Below are 25,686 nucleotides of genomic sequence, written 5' to 3' on the forward strand. Positions count from 1 at the left end.
CTGGATAGTTCTGCAATTCTACAAGGAATCAGCACCTCTGGAAACATCTTTAGCAGTAAACCAGCCTTGGGGTTACCCTCCTGCCCCAGGTACCTTACAAATGAGCCCCCAGTGGGCTACTCAGAAATGGGGTGAAGGACAAGGATGTGACTGGGGTAACTTGGAGCACAACCTCCATCCGTACTGCCCAGTCAAGTGGCCGTCAGCTCCAAACTCCTGAGATCTATTTAAAATGCACAACTCTGTCCCTTGGCTGCACTAGTCCCATTTCACGTGCTTAGCGGCCCCGCTGGGACAGGGTCTGTGGTTTGGGACAGCCGAGGACACTTGCGTCACCACAGAAAGATCCTTTGGGTGGCCCCACCTGGCGGAAGGTGAGGTGAGAGCAACGGGGACAGTGAGCTACTGTTTGTGCCTGGGTACGAGGACTCGGCCCAAACCTGAGGCTGTGTTCGACTCCACGATTGAGGGTCACTGCCGGCCCCACAATTTCCTGGGACAGCCACATGGGTGTCAGAGAACAAAGGCGCGCTGCAGGCAGATGCTCACCACACGTCAGATTTATTATTCCAACGGCACTGGTACAGTGGAGGGGCCCGTGGAGACCCACAGGGCTTCCTGCCTTCGAGTTTCTGTCCACAGAGCTGCGGCCGCCCGCTTGCTCCTGCCCTTTCTGGAGGAAAACCCACTACAGGTCAGTTACCCAAATAAACCTCTTAATGCATTTATTTACCATTATTATTTTTTTTTTTTTTGGACATCTGAATTCCCTCTGAAGAAATGAAAAAAAATAATAATAAAGCATTGGGTGTCCCACCCCACCTCCCCCACCCCCGCCAGCCAGGTAAGTCCCTGCCAAGAGGGCATTCGGCTCCTCTTTGACATCCTGAAATAAATATTGGCAGAAACGGCATCAAGTGTTAATGTTGGGTGATGGCCGCAGCGGGCCCCAGAAACCTTTCAGGCAGAGATCCCCATGTCTGGACAGTCTCGAGGCGTCAGCCAGGCGGCTGGGAGGACGCAGGGCCTGCTGCTGCAGCCGCCCCACGCCAGGCCGCCCTGGGGGCGGGAGGGCCGCCTACAACTTGTCCAGGAAGTTGTCCAGGGCCGGGATGCCCTCCTTCAGGCCTTTGCGCTTGCGGGTCTCAGCTACCACCTGGCTGGGGCGGCTGGTGTTGTCGAAGGGGTCTCCGGGCAGGACCTGCCAGTGGTCGAACACGCACTGGGGGAAGGCCTGGCCACCGGTGTTGGACCGTAGGTCAGCGGTGAAGCCTGTGGGGAGGGCGGGGAGGGGACCTCACTGGATAGCCCAGGCCAAGAGGCCGAACCATCGCCCTAGACTGGAATCCAGGCCCTCCTAGCCTGGGTCTGGGAAGCAGTGGGCTTTGCCACCTGTGTCCCCAACCAAGGGGGCGACTGAACACTGCATCCCAGTGGCCGGGCACTCACCATGCTGCCCAACACCAAGACCCCTCCTGGGCCTCCCTCTCCCTCCTTCCTTCCTTCCTCCTCAAGACGGGGCTGAGGCACAGCCTCCCGGCCTCACCTGCTGTCGTTTCAAACCTACTAACCAAATCTCACCAAGCGGCCTGGTCCTGGGGATGGGGAAGCTGCTTTCCCTCGGGCCCACACACCAGGTGGTGGGACTGGGTCCCCTCCTTCCCCACTATGCCTCAGCCCACCCACGTCCCAGGAGGCATGAGCCACCATGTTCAGACATCAAATCTGGCCCAACCGTACTGTGGCCACTCTCAGGAAGACCCTCCTTTAAGATCCGGGATCAGGTCTCCCAGGTTGACCAGCCTGGCCGAGCATCACAGGCCCGTAGAAGGCCAATTGGCCACACTTACCGAAGGACTCGTTGACGGGCAGGTAAGCCTTCACGACAAACATGGGAGTGCCAGCCACTTGGGACTCCTCGAAGACGTGGCCCCGCTTCCTGTTCAGGACCCCATAGATGCCACCGACCACCTGTTCCGGACACTGCCAGGGAAAGAGAGGTTTTGAGCGGCTGTTCAGGAGCTCGGGAGCCGGGCTGGGAGCAGCAGGGCCAGCCACTCACCTGGATCTCGACAAGGTAGATGGGCTCCATGAGGCGGGGCTGGGCAGTGAGCACACTGGCATAGAGGCAGCGCCGGGCAGTGGGGATGATCTGGCCGCCCCCACGGTGGATGGCGTCAGCGTGTAGCGTCACGTCGTGGACGTCAAATCGAACACCCCGCATGTTCTCCTCGCACAGTGCACCCTACAGGGTGGACAGAGAACACTGTCACAGGCTGCACGGCCACTCACTGCGGCCCAGGAGCCACGAGCTGTCTCACCTGCCCTGCGCCAGCCCCTTCTGCTCCCTAACACCCAAGGGAACCCATCGGAATAGAAACCTTGCATCTAACAGCTGGCTTACAGTCTGCTTCCCAGGGGCACACAACTATTTGTCGAGCAAATGAACTTTCCTTGCAAGGCCACATGGGGCAAGGACAGCTGGACCTGGGCCCCCCAGGTGTGAGGAATGACACAAAGCAGGGCCACACCCACCGCTCAGCCCAGCCATGGCTCCCCCCGCCACACACACCTCCTTGGTGGCCCACTGGAAGCCAGCCACCACGCTGTCCTTGATCTCATTGAGGTACTGCACACCCTTGGTGATGTCAGTGAGGATGTTGGGGCCGGTGCCGTCAGGCCCGAAGCACCAGATCTTGCGGGCCTCGGCCACGTCCCACTCGTACTTCTCGGCCAGGTAGCGAGCCCGCTGCTTGAGCTCCTGGCGGGCAGACACCTCACCCTTGTCGATGTCCTCGGCCAGGCCGTCGGGGAAGGGCCGCGCCTTCATGTACAGACGGTTGTGCTTGTTGGGGGATTTGGAGAGGCACAGCACGTTCGACTCTTCGCTGACAGTCTCACGGTAGGAGACGACTGGGTCGGATTTCTGCGAGGAGAACATATCACATATCAGTCACACCTGCTGGAAGAAGCAGTGACCTTCCAAGCAACAGCTTCTGAAGCGTTTCCTGGTGAGGGAGGAAGCGTGGGCAGGCCACAGCTCACAAACTGGAATGCTAGGCCTGACTCAGTGGCACAAAGCTGTCCGCGCCCTACTTCTGCTGCAGTATGAGGTACTCGTAGAGGGTGACCCACTGCCAACAAGATTGGCTGCAGGATTACTCATCTCATAAAACCTCGCAAAGCTCTCACAAGTACTGACTGATCAAAGTACGGTGCAGAAAACAGGCCTGGCTTAACTCCAGTTTGGTTTACACGTGCCACTATGCAGATGACTACAGAGAAAAAAAAAGTTAACAACGGCACTCAAAACAGCTCAGTGTCACCTATCTGCAATACAGAATTTAGCCACTATTTACTTTCTACAACCAGAAAAAAACAGTGAAAAGATCTAAGCAGCTTAACGACAAGGAGAAATACTTGTAACAAAGACCCAAATCTGGTCAAAACTATTTGCACCCCTGAGCTCCTCAGCTCCATAAAAAAAGGGGGACTGAAAGCCAGGGAACCCACGAGCAGGCGAGGATGGAGGCCGGTTACGGACACAAGTCCCTGTGCCTTCCGGGGCCTCTCCCAAGCCCTCAGCGGGTGGGACAACCACATGCCCACCTTGATGGGGATGCAGGCATGGTCCTCCTCCAGGTCCTTGAGGCAGATCTCCAGGTGCAGCTCCCCGGCGCCCGCGATGATGTGCTCACCTGACTCCTCGATGATGCACTGCAAGGAACCCACTGTCAGTGTGTGGGTACAGACCCCTGAGACAGACGCTCCCAGGGAGGAGGGTCCACTGTCCCCTCCTGTTGGTTTGGGGGAAGGCTTCCGGGGAAATACCAGAGGCAGCAAAAGGGCCAGGGGGCCTCTCCTTAACACAGAGACCCTCCAAACCCCAAGACCAGCAGAAAGCCTACGAAAGAGGGTTCACCTGGGTAAAGGGGACGTGACTGAAGGGGCACTAGTGCCACCTGGCGAGGTGTGCACCCAGCACAAACACACCTGGTCTTCCAACAGCTGGCAATGCCCATCTTTGTGTGAAATCTCCCAGCCAACTCAGCCACACCTTCTGCCAGAAACAGGCTTCCCCAATAGGGTGCCCGCCAACCGCCAAAGGATGGTGCCCACCCACCTGCACCATGGGGTCCGACTTGGCCAGCCGCTTCAGCCCCTCCACCAGCTTGGGCAGGTCGGCGGGGTTCTTGGCCTCCACGGCGACCCTGACGACAGGGCTGACGCTGAACTTCATCACACGCATGTTGTGGGCGTGCTCGAAGGTGGTGATGGTGCCCGTCTTCACCAGGAACTGGTCCACCCCCACCAGGCCCACGATGTTCCCGCAGGGCACGTCCTCAATGGGCTCCACGTAGCGGCCCATCATCAGGATCGTCCTGGAGAGGAGGGGAGGGTGCCTCAGCTGGGGCGGGCTCTGCCAGGACCCCAGGAGCCAGGAGACGGCGTTCCAAAGGCCCGGACTGGGGTGCCAGCCCCACCCACTCCCCCACCCCAAGAGCCAGAGGCCAACGAGGTCCACCGGCCCGTGACCCCAGTGGAATGGTGGCTGCCGCAGGCATGTCAGGCACATCTGTGGGGCTGGTGCCTGCCCTTTGGGTACACAGTAAAACTGTGCCACCACCTGGAGTCTGAAGCTCCAAAAATAAATGGGTGCCAACTGGATCTTTATATGCAACAGATTGAATGTGGACAGACCCTTATACCTCACACTGCATACAAAAATCAACTCCAAATAGAAACAAGACACAAATGTAAGAACCAGAACTACAAATATAAAACATAGGAAAGCATCTTCCAGACCCCATACTGGGCAATGGTTTTTTAAGACTTTATATTCAAAGTGGTAGAAACACAAGGAAAAAAAAAAGGAAAAAAAAAAAAAAAAGCCTATCAAAATTAAAATCTTTTGTGCAAAAGACTTTGTCATGAAAGTGAAAAAGAGAAATACTCAATGGGAGAAAATATTTGGAAACCACATACCTAGTAAGCATTTAATATCTTAATGTATTTAACGAATCCTACAACTCGGCAATAAAACGGCAAGTGATTTTAAAAATGGGCAAAAAACATGAATAGACGTTTCTCCAAAGATATACGAATAGCCAAAAAAGCCCAGGGAAAGACGCTCAGCATCATTAATCACAAAGGAAATGCAAACCAAAACCATTTAATACTAGAATGGCTATTATTAAAATAGAAAATCATAAACGATGGAGAGAATGCAGAGAAACAGAACACTTGTCCATTGTCGGTAAAAACGTAAACTGGAGCAGCCACTGTGGAAGACAGTTTGGCAGTTTCTCTAAAAGTATACAAAATATAGAAGGACCACATGACCTGGCAATGCCGCTACTCTGTATACTCAAAAGAAATGAAAGCAGGGACTCGAGCAGACAACTGCCACCAATGTTCAGTGAAGCATTATTCACAGTTGCCAAAAGACAGAAGCAACTCAAGTGTCCGTCAACAGACGGAGGAATAAAACGCGGTCTTATCCATACAACGGAGTATTACTCTACTGTAAAAAGAAATGCAGTTCTGATACATGTGACAACACAGAAGAAATTAGAAGTAATCTTGAGATAAGCCAGACACAAAAGAGTGGATAGATATTATATGATTTCACTAATGTGAAATTATTACAACAAACCAATTCACAGTCAAAAACCAGAATACAGGTTACAAGGGGCAGGGGTAGGGAATGAGAAGTTCAGGCTAAAATTGTACGGCTTCTATCTGGGTTGAGTGTAAAGTTTTGGTGATGGATGGTGGTGATGGTGGCACAGCACTGTGAATATAATTAATGCACCAAATGCTATTACTTGAATGTGGTTAAAAAAAAGCTTTAGGTGGTCCATATACCATATATATATAAGCATATGTATCTCATACATACGTATGCATATTACTAGGAAATTGTAAACCGTGAACCCCATTTAAACGATGAATGACAGCACCAAATTACAAAATGCTTTTTCATAAATTATACCAAATACACCCCAAGGCAAGGGGCTAACAATAGGGTGGTCTCTGGGAACTCTATTCTAAGTCTGACTTTTCCGTAAGCCTACTCCTCCAAGAAAAAAAAAAAGAACATGGGGGCAGCTGCAGCTTCTCCAGGACGTCTGTTCATCTGCAAGATGGACGCGGCGCTCAGGGCTCCTGTTTCTAGGGCCTGGCTGGGGAGAGGCCTGGAGGAGCCGAGCCCTGCTCTCCTGGGGACACCCCTCAGACGACGCGGGTTCTGAGCCCTGCAATGGCTTGAAGTGAAGTCGCCTCCCGGGACAGACGCCCGCACCGGGCCCGCTCACCTCTGGATGGGCTTCAGGTAGAGGTCCTCCTTCTTCCCGGGCGTGTAGTTGGGGCCCATGATCCTGACCTTCAGGCCGGTGGAAACCAGGCCCGAGAAGACCCGGCCGAAGGCGTAGAAGCGACCTTTGTCAGAGGTTGGCACCATTTTGGAAATGTACATCATGAGAGGGCCTTTGGGGTCACAGCTTTTAATGCCTAAGGAGAGAAAATCCCCCAAGGGGAGCATTACTCTCTAGTAGCTTAATTCTATGCTTAGCTTCCAGAATCCTGCTGAGACCTCAAGCTAGACGACAAACTCCCAAAGCCACAGCTTTCCACCAGCCACCAACACTGGTCAACCCGTGGACCAGTGTTGACTAGATCTGCAACTCCGAGGCAGGTGCAGTGGGGTCTCCTACCCATGGCGGCCTCGTCGTCAGGGGGCCCCTCGTAGAGGAGCTCGCAGCGGTACTTCTGGGCCGTCACGGGGGAGGGCAGGTGGATGGTGATCATCTGCAGCAGGGCGTCCCCGGCGGGCAGCCAGCGGCGCATCACAGCCTGCGGGTGCAAGGAGAGGGTCACAAGGGACAGGAGTTTGGTGACAACCCTGAGACCCTCAGAGTCAAGCACTCATCACTTTCCCTTCCTTGGGGAACCTGAGGACAACAGGGCTCTAGGACACTAGAGCACTGTACCCCACAGCCTTGGGCCCTTCTAGAAAAAGGCCTGCAGTGACAAAGAGCAAGCACCGGAGTCAGCACAGCCTTGACCCAGCCACTGAGGTGGGAATGGCGATGCTTTCAAGGACCCACAGCCATAACAGGCCCAAAGGGGAAAAGGAGGGAGCGCCACCCAACCCCACTCCCCAAGGGTCTGGGCTGGAAACATCCCGAGCTTTGCGAGGGACACACTGGACCAGCGCAGTCCTTGGGGAGCGCCCCCACCCTGCTTACCTTCAGGAGTGGCTTGCCTTCTTTGTCCTTGTCCTCGCTGTCCAGCTTGATGTCTAATTTCTCTATCAGTTTTGCCGTCTCCTCTTTCTTGAAATTCATGATTGCATCGAACACCTAAAGGCACAGGGGAGTGAGAAGAGGCCCGGAGCTCCTTTCTGCCAGAGAGTAAGACGGCCAGCTTCCAGAACAAGCTGCGGAACTCCCTGCCACCTTAACACAAGAGGCCTGGCCTAACCAAGGCATGAAAATCTCACTGTGGGTTAAAAATCTGACTCCAAGCTCCAAAACGGGTCCAACATGTACTACCTACCAGTTCCCAAAGCCAAGCCCTTCCTCTCCTTCATCCCATCTAACTCCAGTCTCAGTTCACAGTCCAGGAATCCTGAGGTGCCGGGGCCCCCTCGAGCTGTCTCCCGCCTGCCCTGGGGCCCCTGAACACCTTTCCCTGTGCCTTGTGCAGGTAACCAGGCTGCAGGACTCACTGGGCCCCAGAAGAGGACACCCCACACTCGTTCTCACGCCTCACCTTGAAGATGGGGTCCAGGATGAGCTGGCAGAAAGTCCGGGGCAGCTTCTTGCCGTCAGGGCTGGTGGCGGACTTGCTGAACTTGCCGTTGGCTGGGTCGAAGTACCTGGTGGCAGAGAAGGCCCAACCCAACCAGGTTAGGGGACCCGCGGTGGACCGCCGAGGGAATGCGCCCGGGCAGTTCTCCTGCCACCCCACACCTCAGGTGGCCCGAGACCAGCTCCGGGTTGGAACACTAGTGGGAAAGCCACCAGCTTCTCCCGGCTGGCACTCACCGGTCGCCCCACAGCTTCTTCATCATGTCCTCCACTTTCTTGGCCCGCTCCGCTGGCCCCAGCTGGCCCTCGCCCTTGGCGGCAAACTTGGCCACGTACATTTCGGCAAACTGCTTCAGGGTGAAGGCCCAGCCATGGAGGCCGGACCCAAAGCCGACGGTACCCAGGACGGGGTCAATCTGAGAGAGAAGGAAATCCCAAGAGGCTGTGAGTGGGGAGCCTGCACACAGAAACCAGAGCCCCACAGTCCCTGGGAGCCACTAGCTTCAGACGCTGGATTTCTTCAGGAGACGTCAGGTCAAAGTGAAGAAATTTCAGTCATCACATACTGGGCAGCACTCAGGAGTCGGGGGGGGGATGTACCCTCAGCAGGCAGGCCACCCCACCAGCCTCCCCAAAGTCAAGGGCTAGCTGGAGTCAGTTTTGAAAAAATTTTGACCCCTCTTCTGTCACTCCAACTCTCTCACGTCCTTGGCAAAAATCCCTCAAGAGTCCCTTCCACTCCATGAGCTCAATTACTCTCCCCCTAACCCCCGTGAGCCCAAAGGGCAGCAAGCCCTGCAGGCCCTGCCAGATGACGACACGGGGGTCCCTGGACGCACCATGATGTTCCCCATGGGGCCGCTCTCGCCCTCGCCATAGGTGGAGATGATGACGTTGACGTTCTCCACGATGCGCTGGAAGGTCTGGTAGAGCTCCTCAGAGTCCAGCTGCAGCTCCAGCAGGGCCCGGTCCATCTTGTTCATCATCAGGACGGGCTTGATGCGCTCAGCGATGGCCTGCCGCAGCACCGTCTCCGTCTGCACGCACACGCCTGGCGCAGGGAGACGTGGCGTCACCCAGGGGCCCAGGGCCTGGGGTCCCAGGGGCTCTGCTGGGAGGGGGCCGTGGCTTACCTGATACACAGTCCACCACCACGAGGGCGCCATCAGTGACACGCAGGGCGGCTGTCACCTCCGAGGAGAAGTCTACGTGCCCGGGGGAGTCGATGAGGTTGATGAGGAAGCCAGACCCATCCTTGCTTTGCTTGATGAAGTTCAGGTCGTTCTCCGAGAGTTCATAGAAGAGGGAGATGGCGCTGAGGAGAGGCACAGCAAGGGGGTTGGACAAGGCCACACCAGGACCTGGACACCCAGATCCCCGTGACCCCAGGGTGTGGTGGTCAGGACAGGTGACTATGAACTACTCAAGCTGTGACGGCTATAAAAAAGCCAGGGTGGCCACCCCTGCCTGCCCTTTCCCTGCATTACTCATCCCTAAAGGCAACTTGGGACTTTCCACCTGGCACGTGCAGGGACAATCCTCCTCACCCAAAGGCCAGCTCCTCAAACACACACCCCACCAGACCCACCTTGGGCACATCACAGCTGCTTCGAGAGACCACCCATGCAACCAGCCCCAAAGACACCCTACAGGCCACCTCCCTCTCCTCTCCCATCAGAAGAAAGTCTACGACAAGCGCCCAAGCACAAATCACCAACATAGTAAGTCCCTTGCTATCACCCCCACTCTGCTTTGGGTTCGTCAACCTTGCACTGTTGATCTTAGGAGTAGGTAGATGCTGTCAAAGACCACCTAGAATGATCAGCAGCACCCCTCCCAGTCGTGACAACCAGAAACGTCCCCAGACATTGCCAAATGTCTTTTGGGGGGGCAGAAATGCCCCCTTGGGAAGGAGAAGCCACTGGGTTAACCCCATCCTCTCCTAGGCCCAACAGTCCCCAATACTGGCCCTTCCTGCACCTGACATACTCTCCGTCTCACTCCCTAGATCGAATCTCCCTCAAACCAGCCCCACGGGGCTCAATTTGTCCCCAAGGTTTCCCAGCAAAGTGCCTGCTGCCCGCCACCTCCCCCCCAGGACCCAGGGGCTCCAGCCAAGTGCCCGGCACCACCCGCCCGGGTCCAGAGGTCGCCCCGGGGTGCTCACGTTGACTTGATGGTGATGCAACGCTCCTGCTCATCCTTCCGGGTGTCCGTGAAGCGGGTCTCCCCGGCCCGGGCGGAGGCGATGATGCCCGCCTTGCAGACCAGAGAGTCCGTCAGCGTGGACTTGCCGTGGTCGACGTGGGCGATGACGGACATGTTCCGGATGTTGGCCTTCTTGTCCATGATGGCCCGGATCTGGTCCACTGTGAAGTTCACCTGGGAACCCACTCGGAATTCAGGAGCCGGCCAACCCTCGGGGGACCCTAACTCCCACCTGCTGGCAACAGGGACACCCCTCCAAAACCACTCCCCCAAATCTCCAAAGATCCGCCGGGTCTAGCTGTCATTTGGAGGTGACAACCCACAAAGGCAGCTGGAGATGAAGTCTCCAGATGTGACAACATGTTTCTCTTAGGTCAGCTACAGATATAAAGGGTCCATTAACAAATACCCGGGACGAGATTTCCCCCAAGACCCCTTGGGGTTGCCACTGGTATTCCCCCCACCCCCACCTTCCCTCCACCAGAAAATCTCTTTAAAATCCAAGGTCACCCTCCTACCTGGAAGGTTTGTAAGAATGAGGGCCACCCACCTGGTGAGATTTCTGAACATGCCACCCTCGACCAAGCTGGGGGGCTTTCTTTTTTTTTTGGGGGGGGGGCGTGTATAAGCCTCCACCTAGTACCCCAAAATGGATTTTTCACAGTTGAGAGGCAGGTAGAGAAAACGATCTTACACAAAGGTGACATGATTTTCCAAAGAGGATCGCTAAGTCTTGGATTTGCCATCCCACCAACGCCCACGGCCACGCAACAAAAAAACCCAAATGCAAACTCCCGGCCCGCGGGTTACATAAGGCGCCTCCCTCTCTCGCCGCTGCCACCGCGGCGCCCGCCATTACTGCGCCGGCCACATCGTCTGTCCCAGCCCTCCATCTCCGCCCCAGCTCCAGCCTGCGGCGCCCCCCGGAAGCGGAGTCGCGGCCTGCCAGGGTGCGGGGCGCGCAGACATGGCGGCCGCCGCTCGCCGAGCCCCGCGCCCGCCGGCCCCTCCGCCGCTGCCGCCGCCATGTCTCCCTCCCGCGGTCCGGGCGGCCCCAAAGCCCCGAGCCCGGCCCCGCCATAGTCCCGGCCAGCCTGCCGGCCCGCGTTCGCTCACCATGGTGGCGGATGGCGGTGGATTCTCCCAAGCAGATCCGAGCGAGGCCAGACGCGCCGAGGATGGCGGCGACGACGGCGGAAGAGAACGCTGACGTCAACACCCGGCCCTTTATAGGCCGACGCCGGTTGGGCGGGTCATCTGACTGCGTTGCGGGGGCGGGGCGAGGGGACGCCGCGCGCAGGCGCAAAGACGCGTTCCCGCGTTTAACCCATGAGGCGCGGGCGTGGCTGCAGGATCCGCGTTCGCAGCCTGGATTTCCCAGGAGCAGCGGGTCTGCCCCAAACTGGGTGTATGCCTTTGGGATGAAACAGGTCCACAAAGCGAAAAGCCCCGTTTGAGCTGAAAAGAATAGTAACAAGGAACTGTATCAGCTTGCAAAATGCCAAGCCCTTCTGTTTTAAAAGCACAATGGCATCTCAAGGGTGTCTGTGGAACATACCAAGGTCAATTTCCTGGCTTTGATCTTGTTATGTAAAATGATACCCCTGGGGGAAGTTGGGTGAAGAGGGCTTGGGACCTCCCTATGCTATTTTTGCAACTCCCCGTGAATATGTAATTATTTCAAAATAAAAAAAATTTTTAAAGCAGGGGTTAAATCACGCATTTATTCCCCAAATAGCGCCTACGATATATCAGATATTATTATCATAGGCGCTATCGTTAGAGCAGTGAACAAAAGACTTTACTAGTTCCGGCACAAAGCGTCTCTTTCCACCGGTTACTTTACTTTCTCCGTGACTCAGTTTCCCCATCTGTAAAATGGGCGTGATCAAGGCTGCCTCACTCTTCTTGGGAGAGTAAAATGAGTTAAACACGTGTAAAGGGATCAGCCCCGTAGCCGCAGTCCCTAATACATGTTCACTATTTTAATTAGCTCTCATTGCTATTAATAAAACATTTATTTCACTGGTTTACGCGTCTCGGGCACCCGGCTAAACGCTTTACGTATGCAATTTCATTTTCTACCTAGTTTCTTCCCCAGGGGGAGGCGCGGGAAGACTATTTAGCATTTGTGTCCTAAGCTGACCCCAAGAAACAGTTGAATTTCGGATCTTTGGCTCGAGGGAAGGAATTGGCATCCAATCCGGTCTCTTTATTCTTAAAAAAGAGCCCACCTCGATTTCTGGAACATAGTAGACGCTGGGTAAGTATTTCTTGCGTCAACTAATGACGCTCTCCTTGGCGCAAATAATCCCCCCTTCCATAGACCTTCCCCTAAACTCACTGTAAAAAGCAGAGGGACTGCGGTGTTCTCCTTGGGCTGCGGGAGGGAGAGGTGAGCGTCCGCAAAAACCAATGCAAATTCGCTTCTGGAGTTTAAAATAAGCCTGTCCCGCCCCCGAAGCCCGCGGGAAAGCATTACGCATTTCGTTCCGCGCGGTCACAGCCCTGATTGCGTCTAACCCACGATCGCTTTTGCAATCACCATCCCGCGTTTAATGCAGGGGGAAACTGAGGCAGATCGGAGCTGCTCAATAAGCATCTCTTAAATGATCCAGGCTCAGGAAGGCAGAGGGCGTGGCAGGAAGCAGATGTCAATTCCCGGGCGCAGCCCTGGGTCTCGCAACACCCACACTTGCGTTCTAGGCACGTTTTATGTTAATTTGACAAGGCAATCGCAGGCGCCACGTGGACGCATTTTTAGCAGATGGGTATCCAGTTTCCCATTTTTTGTAATTTTTTAAAAGTAATTAATGCATTGAGTACCTACTGTGTGCCGGGTCCGTGTTGGGCAGTTCGCAGCCGTTTGTCCTTTCTTTCTTGCAAAGTGTGGCATTTCAGAGATGTTATGCAAAGGTTTTCATATGGGGGAGGAGCTTGAATTTGCACTCAGGGGAATCATTGCTTTTGAGAAAACTTGATGAAACGTTAAGTTAAGGAAGGGAGGGAGTTTAATAGGACTAAGGGAAGTTTAAGTTCTCACTTCCCCCCCACCGTTGCCCCTTCGGAACCTCAACCACACAGCTGCCAGGAATGCAGCCAGCTCCCCGCTGGAGGGACCTCTCCCGCATTTAGCAGAAGGGAGGAAGGGGAAGGATTCAGCAGACCGGGTTCAGGGTCTGCAGTAATAAATACAGTAGGCCGGGATCGGGGACATGAAGGATGGGGAATTGAAACACCCAACAACAAAAAAATTCACCTCTGCAGAGGAGCTCTGCTGCGCGTGCGCCCGCTGCGGCGCCCGGGAGGATCTGGGGGTACCCGGCAGCGACCCCTGCTGCCCGCGGGCGGCCACTGCACGCCACCCCGCTCTGCTTTTGGATAATTGATTGAACGCTTCCTAAGCACCGCCCACTGCCCTTTAAATCAATTCATTCATTTGATCCTCCTCGCATCCCGGGCTTTGGGCGGGCTCGTTGACCGATGAAGAAACTGAGGTTCAGAGAAGTACTTTGCTCGAGATCGCGCAGCCAGTAAAGGTGGAGCGGAGACTGACTCAAAAAAGCATCCTTTTTTAAAAATGGTTAAATGGGGACCCGGGAGGGTACGTGGCTTTGGATCCAGGGTGCTGAGCAGACTTGGGTGAGAGAAATTATCAGGAACCAGGAGAAAGTCACCAAAACACAGGAACTGCTTGCAGAAAGAAAGTGGTTCATAGATCAGCTACAGCGGATAAGGAAAAAAAAAACTTCAATTCTCCTTCAGGAAGTTAGGGGTAAAGGAGATCTCTGGGATTGAGGAGGTGAATGTGTTTACAAACCAAGGAATGGTAATGTGCTTTCACAACCCTAAGATTTAGGAAGCTCTGCTAGCAAACACCCTCACCCTTACAGGCTCGGCAAAGCAACTGGCATCATCTTAAACCAGTGTGGTGTAGACGCTCTGACAAGTTCAAGGAATCTCACTGATCTCTGCCCAAACAATCTGGGATAGAAAAGCACCACTTGCCTACTGGGGAGGGGGGGGGGGGAGGATAGAAGTTCCAGATCTTCCAGAGAATTTTCATGAGACATCCAAGAATGAAGCAAACTGAATTCAGTCGACTTCTGAAAAAGACAGAACTTGAAGAAGATCCTTGAAGCTGCTATTTTAGTTTATGACTGTTTTAAAAATTGTTCAGTTTATGGGTCTGAGAAAATCTAAATCTCTAATATTTTTAAGCTCAAGGACAGTTTTTGCGTACGCATGATTCATTCTTTTGCAGCTAATTAAGCTGAAGAAGCCTGGGAATAAACAGAAAACAAAGATTAATAAAGTTCTTTGCCTAACAACAACAAAAAAAAGGTTAAAATGGTAAAGTTCATGTTATATATTTATTACCAAAACAAAAAGTACTTATTTTTCAAAAGGCTGCCTTAATCAGGAAGCAACCCTGCCCCACTACTAGATGTATTTTCAGATCTGGTTAATGAAAGCCAGACTTCCTGAGTTTAAATTCTGCCCCTCAGTGCTGTGTTACATTGGGTAGGTTACTTAACCTCTCTGAGCCTCAGATTCTGTGTGTAAAATATGGAATAATAACAGACCCTATTTTATGGGGTTTTGTAAGGCTTAAAGAAATTAATGTAAACAAAATACCTAGCACACAGTGTCTGGCAGAGTGTTTAAGTTTTTATCCCCATTATGTGATAGAAACATCAGATTTTATATATGCTATGTTGCCATCACTCAGCCTATAAGCATTTATTAGGCACCTACTATGCTCTGGACAGGGCCAGACACAACCCTAAATTTGGGCCCAAAATTTAGGGGGTTCCAAAAAACTCAGTAATCAAGATAATATCTTCATACTATTAAAAAAAAAAAAAAAAAGTGAAGCCCAAAATGTCCATGGTGGATAAAATACCAGAATTTTAAAGGAAAGCAGGATCAGTGCCACTTGCTTGTCGTTTTGCCACAGCGTCCAGTACAGCTCCGCACAGCTCTTTGTTATTTTTGTCCCGGCCCTGCTGGACACCCTGATACATTATTAGGAAAGGGTATTTTTGCTCTCTCTTCAATCACTGAGCAAACTGGAGCTGAGGAAGATTGGAGCGTGTGTGATAAGGACGAAAGCTCCAAGCCAAAGCCGGTGGGTGACCGTGGAGCTATGCTGGAGTTCCACGGCAGACAGACTCCCTTGCCACCTTCACAGGGGTCTCACCCCGGAAGTGGTAGCAGCCACTCCCGTTTCTAGAAGCATAAACCGGGTCTCAGGAGTGTGACAGCCCATTAGAACTCCGCCTTCTGCTGAGGATTCCCAGGGGTCCTTTAGAGACTTCCATGAGAGCGTTTAGCAAGCTGGTCCACATTTCTGTGATTTTAAGCAGCCCCTGGGACCTCTGGGCTAGGGGGATTTTCCACCGGACCCCATCCAGCCAGCCACAATGGCAAACACACCTGTCAGTTTTCCACCCTCCTTTCACCCTGGTTTACAACATCTCCCCAAACTGAATTCCACACACCCCTCAGGCCTAGCACATTTGGGGTCAGCAAATGTTTCCTGGGAGCCTCTGGTGTGCCTGGCACTGTTGTCAGCATAGGGGACACAGCCATGAATTAACAGACAAGAGTCCCTGCCTCCTGCTGGAGGAAACAGGTGTCAAATGTGTGCACAAATTGAACATTTCAAATTGTGCCGGGAAAGAAGGTGGCATGAGCAGGGAGAAGATGTAACAGGGGAGGGTTGTAATCTAGCTGGAAGATCACGGAGGACTTCCTGGAGGAGGTGACTCTTGGGCTGTTACCTGAGAGATAAGAAAGACAGGCAAAAGTGGGGAGGGCAATCCGGCGATTTGTGAACAGTGAGTGCAAAGGCCCTGAGGTGGGAAGCAAGTTGAAGAAGTGGAATGAAAGTGAGTTTGGCTGCTTCAAACCCTCCCCCCAGCAAATTGCAATGCCAGCTCTAAAAGAAAAATATATGGATGAATGTAGCCGTGTGCCAATAAAACTTTATTTGTGAACATAAAATGTGCATTTCACATCCTTTTCACGAGCATGGATTATTATTCTTCTTCGGATTTTTTTTCAACCACATAAAAACTATTCTTGGCAAACAGGGCATACAAAAACAGGCAGCTCACCTCCCCCCTCCATGGGACCTGACTCCCAGGGGTGTAAATCTCCCTGGCAATGCAGGATATGACTCCCGGGGATGAATCTGGACCCGGCAGCATGGGATTGAGAACATCTTCTTGACCAAAAGAGGGATGCGAAATGAAAGGAAATAAAGCTTCAGTGGCTGAGAGATTTCAGATGGATCAAGAGGTCACTCTGGTGGGCATTCTTATACACTATATAGATAACACTTTTTAGATTTTAGTGTATTGGAATAGCTAGAATTAAATGCCTGAAAATATCAGACTCCAACCCAGTAACCTTGACTCTTGAAGACGACTGTGTAACAATGTAGCTTACAAGGGGTGACAGTGTGATTGTGAAAACCCTGTGGATCACACTCCCTTTATCCAGTGTATGGATGGATGAGTAGGTAAATGGGGAGAAAAACTAAATGAAAAATAGGGTGGGATGGGGGGGATGATTTGGGTGTTCTTTTTTATTTTTATTTTTTTCTTATTCTGATTCTTTCTGGTGTAAGGAAAATGTTCAAAAATAGATTGGGGTGATGAATGCACAACTATATGATGGTGCTGTGAACAGCTGATTGTACACCATGGACGATTGTATGGTATGTGAATATAGCTCAATAAAACTGAATTTAAAATTAAAAAATAAAAAAAAAAAAACAACAGGCAGCTTGGCTGGTTTTGGCCATAGGAGGCCATAGTTTTCTGACTCCTGCTCTGGGAAGGGGGTACCCCTATAATTTATCATCCAAACAGGGGCATTTTTTTGGTTGTAAAGTCGTAATTGACATTTAACCTCCATATGGAAAGGGCCCAGAACAGTCGTGGAAAACTTTGAATTTGTTTTCTGTTTTTTGTTTTTTACAAACCATGAATCCCAGTGATTACTAGCTCGGAGACTGATATACAAAATCTGGCCAGCCCCCCGTTATGCCTCTCCCACTCACTACACTCCCCCCGAGATTTCTTTTTTGGTCATTTTTGAACTTTATATACATGAGTCAGGCAATATTCTCTCTCCGACAGCCAGCTTCTCGCCGCCCATGTCACGGGTGCAGATTTCTCTTTGTTGCTTTGGGTGGCTGGACTTTTTCTCTTCTCACAGCTATGCCATGATTTATTTCTCCACTTTACATCTGGGTTGTTTCCAGCCAGGGACTGTGATGTACAAAGCTGCTCTGGAAAGTTCTAGCACGTGTCCCGACAGCGTTTTTGTTGGGGTGCTTAGCCAGGCGTGGAACTGCTTAGTCACCCTGCGTGTGTGCTTTCAGCATTCATAGATCCATCAGTTTCTCAGCCTGCCAAACAAGACGGTTTTGAAAGTAGGAGGGCACTGATTTCAGTGCACCAGGACGATCCATGAAAACCGGGCTTCTCCGGGGCCCCCCAGCACGTGTGGTCACCCCGTTTATGGGAGGGACATGAGAGTGGAGACCCCAAAGAGAGGATCCCCACCCCCACCCCCAGTATATCTCACGCCAGCTCTAAGCATCATGTATAAATTGAAGAGGCCATTGTCATCCTACCTCACCGGATCAAACCCTGGAATGATTCTACCCCCACGAAGGATGCTGGGCGATGCCTGGAAACATTTTTGGTTGTCATGATTGGGAGGGGGTGCTCCTGGCATCGAGTGGGGGGAGCCCAAGGAGGCTGCTCAGCACCCTTCCGCACCCAGGACACCCCTGCCCCAGAGAAGGATCTAGCCCCAATTGTTGAGGTTAAGAAACCCTAAACCTGGTTATTTAAAATTATAACATGCTTTAAGCATTTTAGAATTCCTGTGCAGATTGCATTCATTCATTCAACAGATATTTGGTGAGGATCTCTTCTGGACCAGGCCTTCGTGGAAGGGCTGGGGACACAGTGGAAAAGAGGACAAGCCTCCTTGTCTCGGTGGTTTTTATATTCTAGTGGGGCAACTGGGGCAGATGATAAATAAATGTGTAAAATATATGGTATGTCAGAGGGAGAGCAGTGCCATGGAGACACATAAAGCAGGATTGCGGATAGGCATCCTGAGGACAGACAGTAGTAAATATTTTATACGAATAGGTTGTTAGATAGAGAAGATATCTGAACAGAGATCTGAATTAAGCAAGGGATGGAGCCAATGGAGATCTGGGGGAGAAGAACTTTCTTGTGCAAAGTCCCTGCTGTAGGATAGGGCCTGGTGTGCTGGAGGAGCAGCAGGGAGGTCCATGGGGCTGGAGTGGAGGGAGCGAGGGGGAGAGCGGGAGGAGGGGAGGGCAGGGAGGGGACGGGGCAGGGCGTGCAGGGCCTGGTGGGCCGCGGGGAGGACTTGGGCTTTTCCCCTGAGGAAGGTGGGAGCCATGGAGGGTTGTAGGCAGAGGAGGGACAGGCCCTGACTCAGGTCTCACAGGTGCCCTCTGGTGGCCATAGGGGGAACAAACTGTGGCCCTTTCCCCATCTTCCACCTGGTGTAGAAAAAGGGAACCAGGAAGGAGGCAATGGGATCCACAGAGGAGGTGAGAAGGAGGCATTTGGGATATCAATTTTGACGATGGAGCAGACACTTTGGGCCCTTCCTTGAATGTGGGGGAGAGGAGAGAAAGAAAGGCGAGGAGGCTGCCTCTGAGATTTGTACCTGATCAGACAGAAAGAGGGAGCGTCCTTCGGCGGAGCTGGGAAGGAGGCTGGTACACCAAGTTCTGTGGGCAAGATCCAGAGCTCAGTGGGGTGCACTGGGTGTGAGGCACACTGGGGTCCCCATGTGCAGATGTAAAGGGGGCACCTGGACCCCCAAATGGGAGCTAAGGGGTGTGCATTTCTGATATCTGACAGTGGCAGGAGTCTGTCCACATCCAAGAGCCCATGAACTGAAAGCCATCGTACAACATCGTCTGTCCAGTGGATTTTAGGCTTTGTTTAAGGAAGGATGGAGTCCCCTGGAAGTCTTGAATTTCTGGGAGTCCTCTACCCCCTTGCTAAATCTGTCCAAGGGAAAAATGACCTCCTTTTTTGTTCCCACCTGAGTTTTCATCCCGAGCTAGGGGAAGGCAAAGGAGAGAGGGAATTATTTTAACCCAGTGATTTTCATCAGGGGCGATTTTGTTCCCATGAGACCCTTGGTGATGTTGGGGGACATTTTGGGTTGTCACCACTAGGTGGGGGTGCTCCTGGCATCAAGTGAGTGGAAGCGAGGGAGACTGCTTAACACCCCCCAGGGCCCAGCATGCCCCCAGCTCACCCTTGCAGCAAAGAATGATCAGACCCCAATGTTGACAAAGCCAAGTGTGGGAAATTCTGCCTTAAGCTGAGGGCCCGTTTTGGCCAGACAGGTGCCTAGTCAAGTCTCATAAGGAATATTCCAGTTATGAAGGCTTGCTCCCATTTTACAGAGGAAGAAACTGAGGCCTCCCCACCCCTTGCCCAGGATTCAGACCACCAGGTCCACTTCTACCCCTCAAGGTTAATAGAACCCCACAATGTACCAGGAGTTCATCTCCTCATCACCTTAGCCCCATCTCCACATCCCCCAGCACCCTCTTCCCCTCTAAAGAGGGGAAACTTTTAAATTGAGAGTTAATTCATAAAATTCACCCAGTGTCCAATTCAACGGTCTAGTCACAAAATTGTGAGACCAGTGCCACCATCTATTTCCAGAACATTGTCATCACCCCACCTAAAGAAATATTTATATGAAATATCCAGAATAGGCAAATCTGCATTCTGGTTTGAATCTGTTATGGACCCCAGAAAAGACTATGTTTTTTTCAATCCACTCTTGTGGGGGCAGACCTATTATGGGTGGGAACTTTAGTTGAGGTTGTTTCCATGGAGATGTGACCCACCCATTTGTGAGTGGGAACTTTTGATTAGATTTCCATGGAGATGTGGCCCTGCCCATTCAAGGTGGGTCTTAATTAGTTTACTGGAGTCCTTAAGAGAGCTCAGGGAGAGAGAGAGAGCTCAGAGCCAACACAGACCCAGATGCTTGGAAATGCAGACAGAAAGATGTTTGGAGATGCTAAGCTAAGAGACGAAGCCCAGAGTTTGCCCTGGAGAAGCTAAGTGAGAACCCACAGATGCTTAAAGAGAAAGCCACTGGAATCAGAAGCCGAAAACAATGAAACCTGGGAGCAAAGGACCAGCAGACGCCAGCCACGTGCCCTCCCAGCTGACAGAGGTGTTCCGGACGCCATCAGCCTTTCTTCAGTGAAGGTATCCTCTTGTTGATGCCTTAGTTTGGACACTTTTATGATCTTAGAACTGTAAATTTGTAACCTAATAAATCCCCTTTATAAAAGCCCATCCATTTTTGATATATTGCATCACGGCAGCTTTAGCAACACAGAACACAGAAAGTGGATTCGTGGTTGCCAGGGGCTGGGGGAGGAGGGGAAGGGGGCTGACTGCTAAGGAGTATGGGTTTTCTTTCAGGGGTGATGGAAAAGTTTTCAAACCACAGTTTGGTGATATGATACTAAAACTTGCTGAATTGCACTCTTAAGACAAACCTTTTGATTTCCATCCGTCTCTCTTCATCCGCTCCACCATCACCTCAACCTGGCCCAGTCACCCATCACTTGTCTGATAACTGCACCTGCTTCCTCTCTGGTTTCCTTGTTTCCATTCCTGTCCCCTCCCCCACCCCCACAGTCCATTTCCACGGAGCTGGCAAAAGGATCTTGGAAAACACACAAATCCTGTATTACCTCCAATGGAAACCCTTCAATGGCTTAACTTTGCCACTGGGCTGAAATTCCAACCCCTTGATGGGCAAACTAATAAGGTTGGCAAGGATCACGTAGGATCCCACCATGATTTATCTTTAATTTTTTTAATTTTACTGATCCAGAAGATCCTAAAATCTGGAGAAATCAGACAAAGGGACTTTGGAAGGGCAGGGTGAAAGGGGAAGTCAGAGACTGAAAATCTACAAATGGAAAGTGTTGACTTGAGAATTTTCAGCTCTTGTTTAAGCGGCTCTTTTTGGAGGCGAAAGAATCCTAAGGAAGCAAAATATAACAAGTGCCTCTATAAAAGAACATTCTCTGCTGCTTCCCTGATAATAGAGCCTTTGTTTTTTTAAGCTGGGCATATGGCCTTCTGGAATAATGACTACGTTTCCCAGCCTCCCTTGCAGTGGGATGTGGCCATGTGACCAGTCCTGGCCAACGAATGCGGTGTGAGAGGATGATAGGGGCCAACTTTCAGGAAGTAGACTTTAAGTGGGTACTTCTTTCCTTCCCACCTATCCTTCCTCTTTCTCAGTGAAATGAAGACATGATGGCAGGAGCTCAAGCAGCCATCATTGACAATGAGGTGGAGGTCACATTTAGACCAGGGTGGAGACCATGGAAAGAAGCTTGTTCCTTGACAGAAATCACAAAATGATCTTCTTCTTGGCCTCTTTTCCATTTCAATCTTGTTTAAACCACTGTCATTTTGGCCTTTTTATCACATGCCAGCAAATGAATTCTAACTTATTCAGTTATAAGGATAAATAATATTAGCTAAGATTTTTTTTGAGGGCCACAGTATTGAACAGGTATAATTCAAGTGAATTGTTTGTTAGGAGAGGCAAACACCATGGGGACTGATTGTCCCTGCAGTTCTGTGTATGCCAAGAACACAAGGCTCTGAGGTCTCTTTACCTGGGCCACGTCTTGGGATCATATTTGTCACAGGCAAGCGGGAAGGGTGAGGTAACATTTCTTCCCAGACAGAGAAAAGGCTTGTTTACTGCTTGCTAAATAAGCAGCAGATTCTCCAAGCTCAATGTTCCTCAGCTGCCACACAAACCCACTGCGCGAACAGCATCCACTGGGTCCTCTGCATGGCCCCATGGGACTTGGGGGGCAGGGGACAATGGACTCCAATGTGATGCTCACATGGCTTGCTGTGGCGTGACTGAAAAAGTCCTTTGTTTCTGACCCAGGAGTCTTGTGTCTTCTGTCAGCCTCCATGAAAAAGTAACAGGCTAACTCATTAGCTTACAAGTAGGCTAAAATCCCAGACCCTGCCACTGTTATAATTTCTCTTTGGAGATGAAGAAACTGAGATAAAGAGAGGTCAACCCCATCGTTAAACAGTGTGTAAGTTTCCTATGGCTGCTGTAACAAATTACACCAAATTAAAAACAACACAAATATATCATCTTACAGTTCTGGAGGCCAGGAGTCTGACATGGGGGTGCAGGTACTCGCTGAGCTAAATTCAAGATGTCAGCAGGACTGCATTCTTTCTGGAGGCCCTGCAGGAGAAGAGGTTTCCTTGCTTTTTCCAGCTTCTAGAGCTGCCTGCATACCTTGGCTCGTGGTCCATTCCGGCATTCATATCACTTCAACATCTGACTGCATCCTCATGTCTCCTTCTCTGAATTTTCTGCCTCCCTCTTCCATTCAGTAAGGACCCCTGCTTATAGATTGGGCCTGCCCAGATAATCCAGAATAATCTATCCATCTGAAGGTCCTGAATTTAATCACATTTGCAGTCTTTTTTGCCATGTAAGAGAACATAGTCACAGGTTTTGGAGATTGAGACATGGGCTTCTTTAGGGAGGGACATGTACATATAAACATATACATACATGCACACACACAAATATATCCTATTGGTTGTTTTTCCTGAGACCCCACATGTAAAAACATCGGGATACCCAATGATTTGCCCACCTCCGGTAGCATTCAGCTTACATCATATTAGCCAGAATTGGGTGGCCTCTTCAGAGGCGGGAAGGGGGAGAGGGCGAATGGAACAGGGGTTTGGTTAACCTGCCCTGCTCCCCACCCCACCCCCTACACTCGTTGTTCAGGTCCACCCTTCCCCAGGTACCTCCCCGCTTTCTATAGCTCAGACTCCAGATTGTCACCAGATCTCCTGGCAGCACAGCAACCCATTGGCTCCTAAATTCTTCAACATCACTGCTTTCCACAGCCAGGTCCCTCTTTTTGCCTGTTTGCATTTTTTTAATCAAGATAAAATTCACATATAACATAACATTAGCTATCAACCTTTCTAAAGTGTACAATAATTCAGGATCATTTGAGACATTCACAATGTTGTGCTACCATCACCTCGATCTAGTTCCAAAACATTTTTGTCATCCCAGAGGGCAACCCCATGCCCATGAGCAGTCCCTTCCCATGTCCCTCTGCCCCCAGACCCCAGCAGCCACGGATCTGCTTTCTCTCTCTTTGGATGTGCCTGTTCTGGACATATCATATCAATGTGGTCTTTTGTGTCTGGCTTCTTTCGCTGAGCGTCATGCTTTCTAGTTTCATCCATGTCATGCCGTGTATCAGTACTTCGTTCCTTTTCATGGCTGAGTAATATTCCATTGCGTGGATGGACCACATTTTGTTTCTCTGTTCATCTGTTTCCTCCTTGTGAATAACGCTGCAATGAATATTTGTGTACAGGTTTTTGTTTGAACACCTGTTTTCGGCTCTTTTGAGATAACTTGGGAGTAGAATGGTGGGATCATATGCTAATTCTACATTTAACTTTTGGAGTAACTGCCAGACTTTTCCACAGCGACTGCACCATTTTACAATCCCACCAGCAATGGACAAGGGTTCCAATTTCTCCACATCCTCTCCCACACTTGTTATTTTCTGCATAATTACTATTTTCTTAATTGTGGCCAACCTAGTGGGTGTGAAATGGTATCTCATTGTGGCTTTGATTTGCATTTCCCTAATGGCTAATGATGTTGAGCATCTTCTCATGTACTTACCGGCCATTTGTATACCTTGTTTGGAGAAACATCTATTCAAGTACTTTGCCCATTTTTTAATTGGGCTGATTGTCATTTTATTGTTGAGTGGTTGGAGTTCTTTACATATTCTGGATACTGGATTCTTATCAGATATATAAGTTGCAAATAGTTTCTCCCATTCTCTGGGTTGTCTTTTTACTCTCCTGATAGCCAGGCCATTTTTTGTTAGGGGAAACCCCCCCCCCTTTTTTTTTTGGCTTTTATAAAAGGGGGGTTATTTGGTTACACAGTTACAGTCTTAAGGCCATAAAGTGTCCAAGGTAAACATCAGCAATCGGGTACCTTCACTAGAGGATGACCAGTGGTGTCCGGAAAACCTCTGTTAGCTGAGAAGGCACATGGCTGGCGTCTGCTCCAAAGTTCTGGTTTCAAAATGGCTTTCTCCCAGAATGCTCCTCTCTAGGCTGCAGTTCCTCAAAAATGTCACTCTCAGTTGCTTTTGGGGCATTTGTCCTCTCTTAGCTTCTCCGGGGCAAGAGTCTGCTTTCAATGGCCATCTTCAAACTGTCTCTCATCTGCAGCTCCTCTCTCAGCTTCTGCACATTCTTCAAAGTGTCCCTCTTGGCTGTAGCAAGCTCGCTCCTTTCTGAGCTTATAATGTGCTCTAGTAAACTTATCACGGCCCATGCTGAATGGGCAGGGCCACACCTCCATGGAAATTATCCAATCAGAGTCATCACCCACAGTTGGGTGGGTCTCATTTCCATGGAAACACTCAAAGAATTACAACGTAATCAACACTGATACATCTGCCCACACAAGATTACATCAGAGATAATGGCATTTTGGGGGACATAATACATTCAAACAGGCACACTCTCCTTAAAGTTTTACAGAACCTGGACAGCCTTTCCAGCAGCTCTAGAACATTGTGGAAACTGGTTTAACAGCTTTAATTTTAAAACAATTTATTTCTCTTATTGCAAAGTAAGTATATGTTTATTGCATAACATTTAGAAGATATAGATAAGGCAAAAGAAAAAATAAAAGACCCTGTTCCCACTGACCAATTTAGCCCATTAAAGTTTTAGTTTATATACTTTCAGTCTTTTTTTCTAAATTATTTATATAAATAACTTCTAAATAAAAAATTGTAGACCAAACTATTTTGTACTTTGTTTTATTTTTTTACAGCTTCATTGAGATATAATTTACATTTCTTCTAATTGTATTTAAACTATTAGATTTAATTATAACGCATCTACCTTAAGTGTACAGTTCAGTGAGCTCTTTTTCTAATAATTCAATTTTACTGAGCTATATTCACATACCATATAGTCATACAAAGCGTAAAATCAGTAGTTCACAGTACCACCATATAGCTGTGCATCCATCGCCAAAATCAATTTTTGAACATTTTCATTTCCACACATACAAAAGTAATAAGGATAAAATTAAGTGAAAAAGAACAATTAAGGTAAAAAGATCACTGGGTGCTTTTTTTTTTTTTTTGTCCCCGTTTTCTACTCATTCATCCATACACTGACAAAGGGGAGTGTGTCCACATGGCTTTACCAATCACATTGTCACCCCTTGTGGCAGTTTGAATGTATTATGCCCCCCAGAAAAAGCCATATTCCTTGATGAAATCTTGTGGGGCAGACATATTAGTAGGAATTAAGTTGGACCGTTTGGATTAGGTTGTTTCCATGGTAATGTGTCCCACCCAACTGTGGGTGATGACTGTGATTGGATGATTTCCACGAAGTGTTACCCCACCCATTCAGGGTGAGTCTAAATTAAATCACTGGAGCCACATAAATGAGCTGGCAAAAAGAAGGAACTCAGTGCA

The 25,686-nt window shown here is 50.4% G+C and overlaps 1 protein-coding gene and 1 non-coding gene across 2 annotated transcripts; both read right to left on the reverse strand.

The window, feature by feature from the left end:
* Positions 1 to 544: 544 nt before the first annotated feature.
* On the reverse strand, positions 545 to 11,266 carry EEF2 (eukaryotic translation elongation factor 2). The gene is made up of 15 exons (XM_037824123.1): positions 11,139 to 11,266; positions 9,982 to 10,196; positions 8,948 to 9,129; positions 8,654 to 8,865; positions 8,052 to 8,230; positions 7,777 to 7,882; positions 7,251 to 7,364; positions 6,717 to 6,855; positions 6,318 to 6,513; positions 4,124 to 4,382; positions 3,610 to 3,717; positions 2,573 to 2,926; positions 2,063 to 2,245; positions 1,851 to 1,983; positions 545 to 1,272 (listed from the first exon to the last, which is right to left on the reverse strand). The coding sequence occupies exons 1-15, from the start codon at positions 11,139 to 11,141 to the stop codon at positions 1,079 to 1,081; spliced, it is 2,577 nt and encodes an 858-aa protein (XP_037680051.1). The 5' UTR covers positions 11,142 to 11,266; the 3' UTR covers positions 545 to 1,078.
* LOC119525504 lies at positions 8,316 to 8,380 on the reverse strand. The gene has a single exon (XR_005214976.1). It is a non-coding gene; the product is annotated as a small nucleolar RNA SNORD37 (small nucleolar RNA).
* Positions 11,267 to 25,686: the final 14,420 nt, after the last annotated feature.

The sequence above is a fragment of the Choloepus didactylus genome (assembly GCF_015220235.1).
Source record: "Choloepus didactylus isolate mChoDid1 chromosome 25 unlocalized genomic scaffold, mChoDid1.pri SUPER_25_unloc1, whole genome shotgun sequence".
Classification (NCBI taxonomy): domain Eukaryota; kingdom Metazoa; phylum Chordata; class Mammalia; order Pilosa; family Megalonychidae; genus Choloepus; species Choloepus didactylus.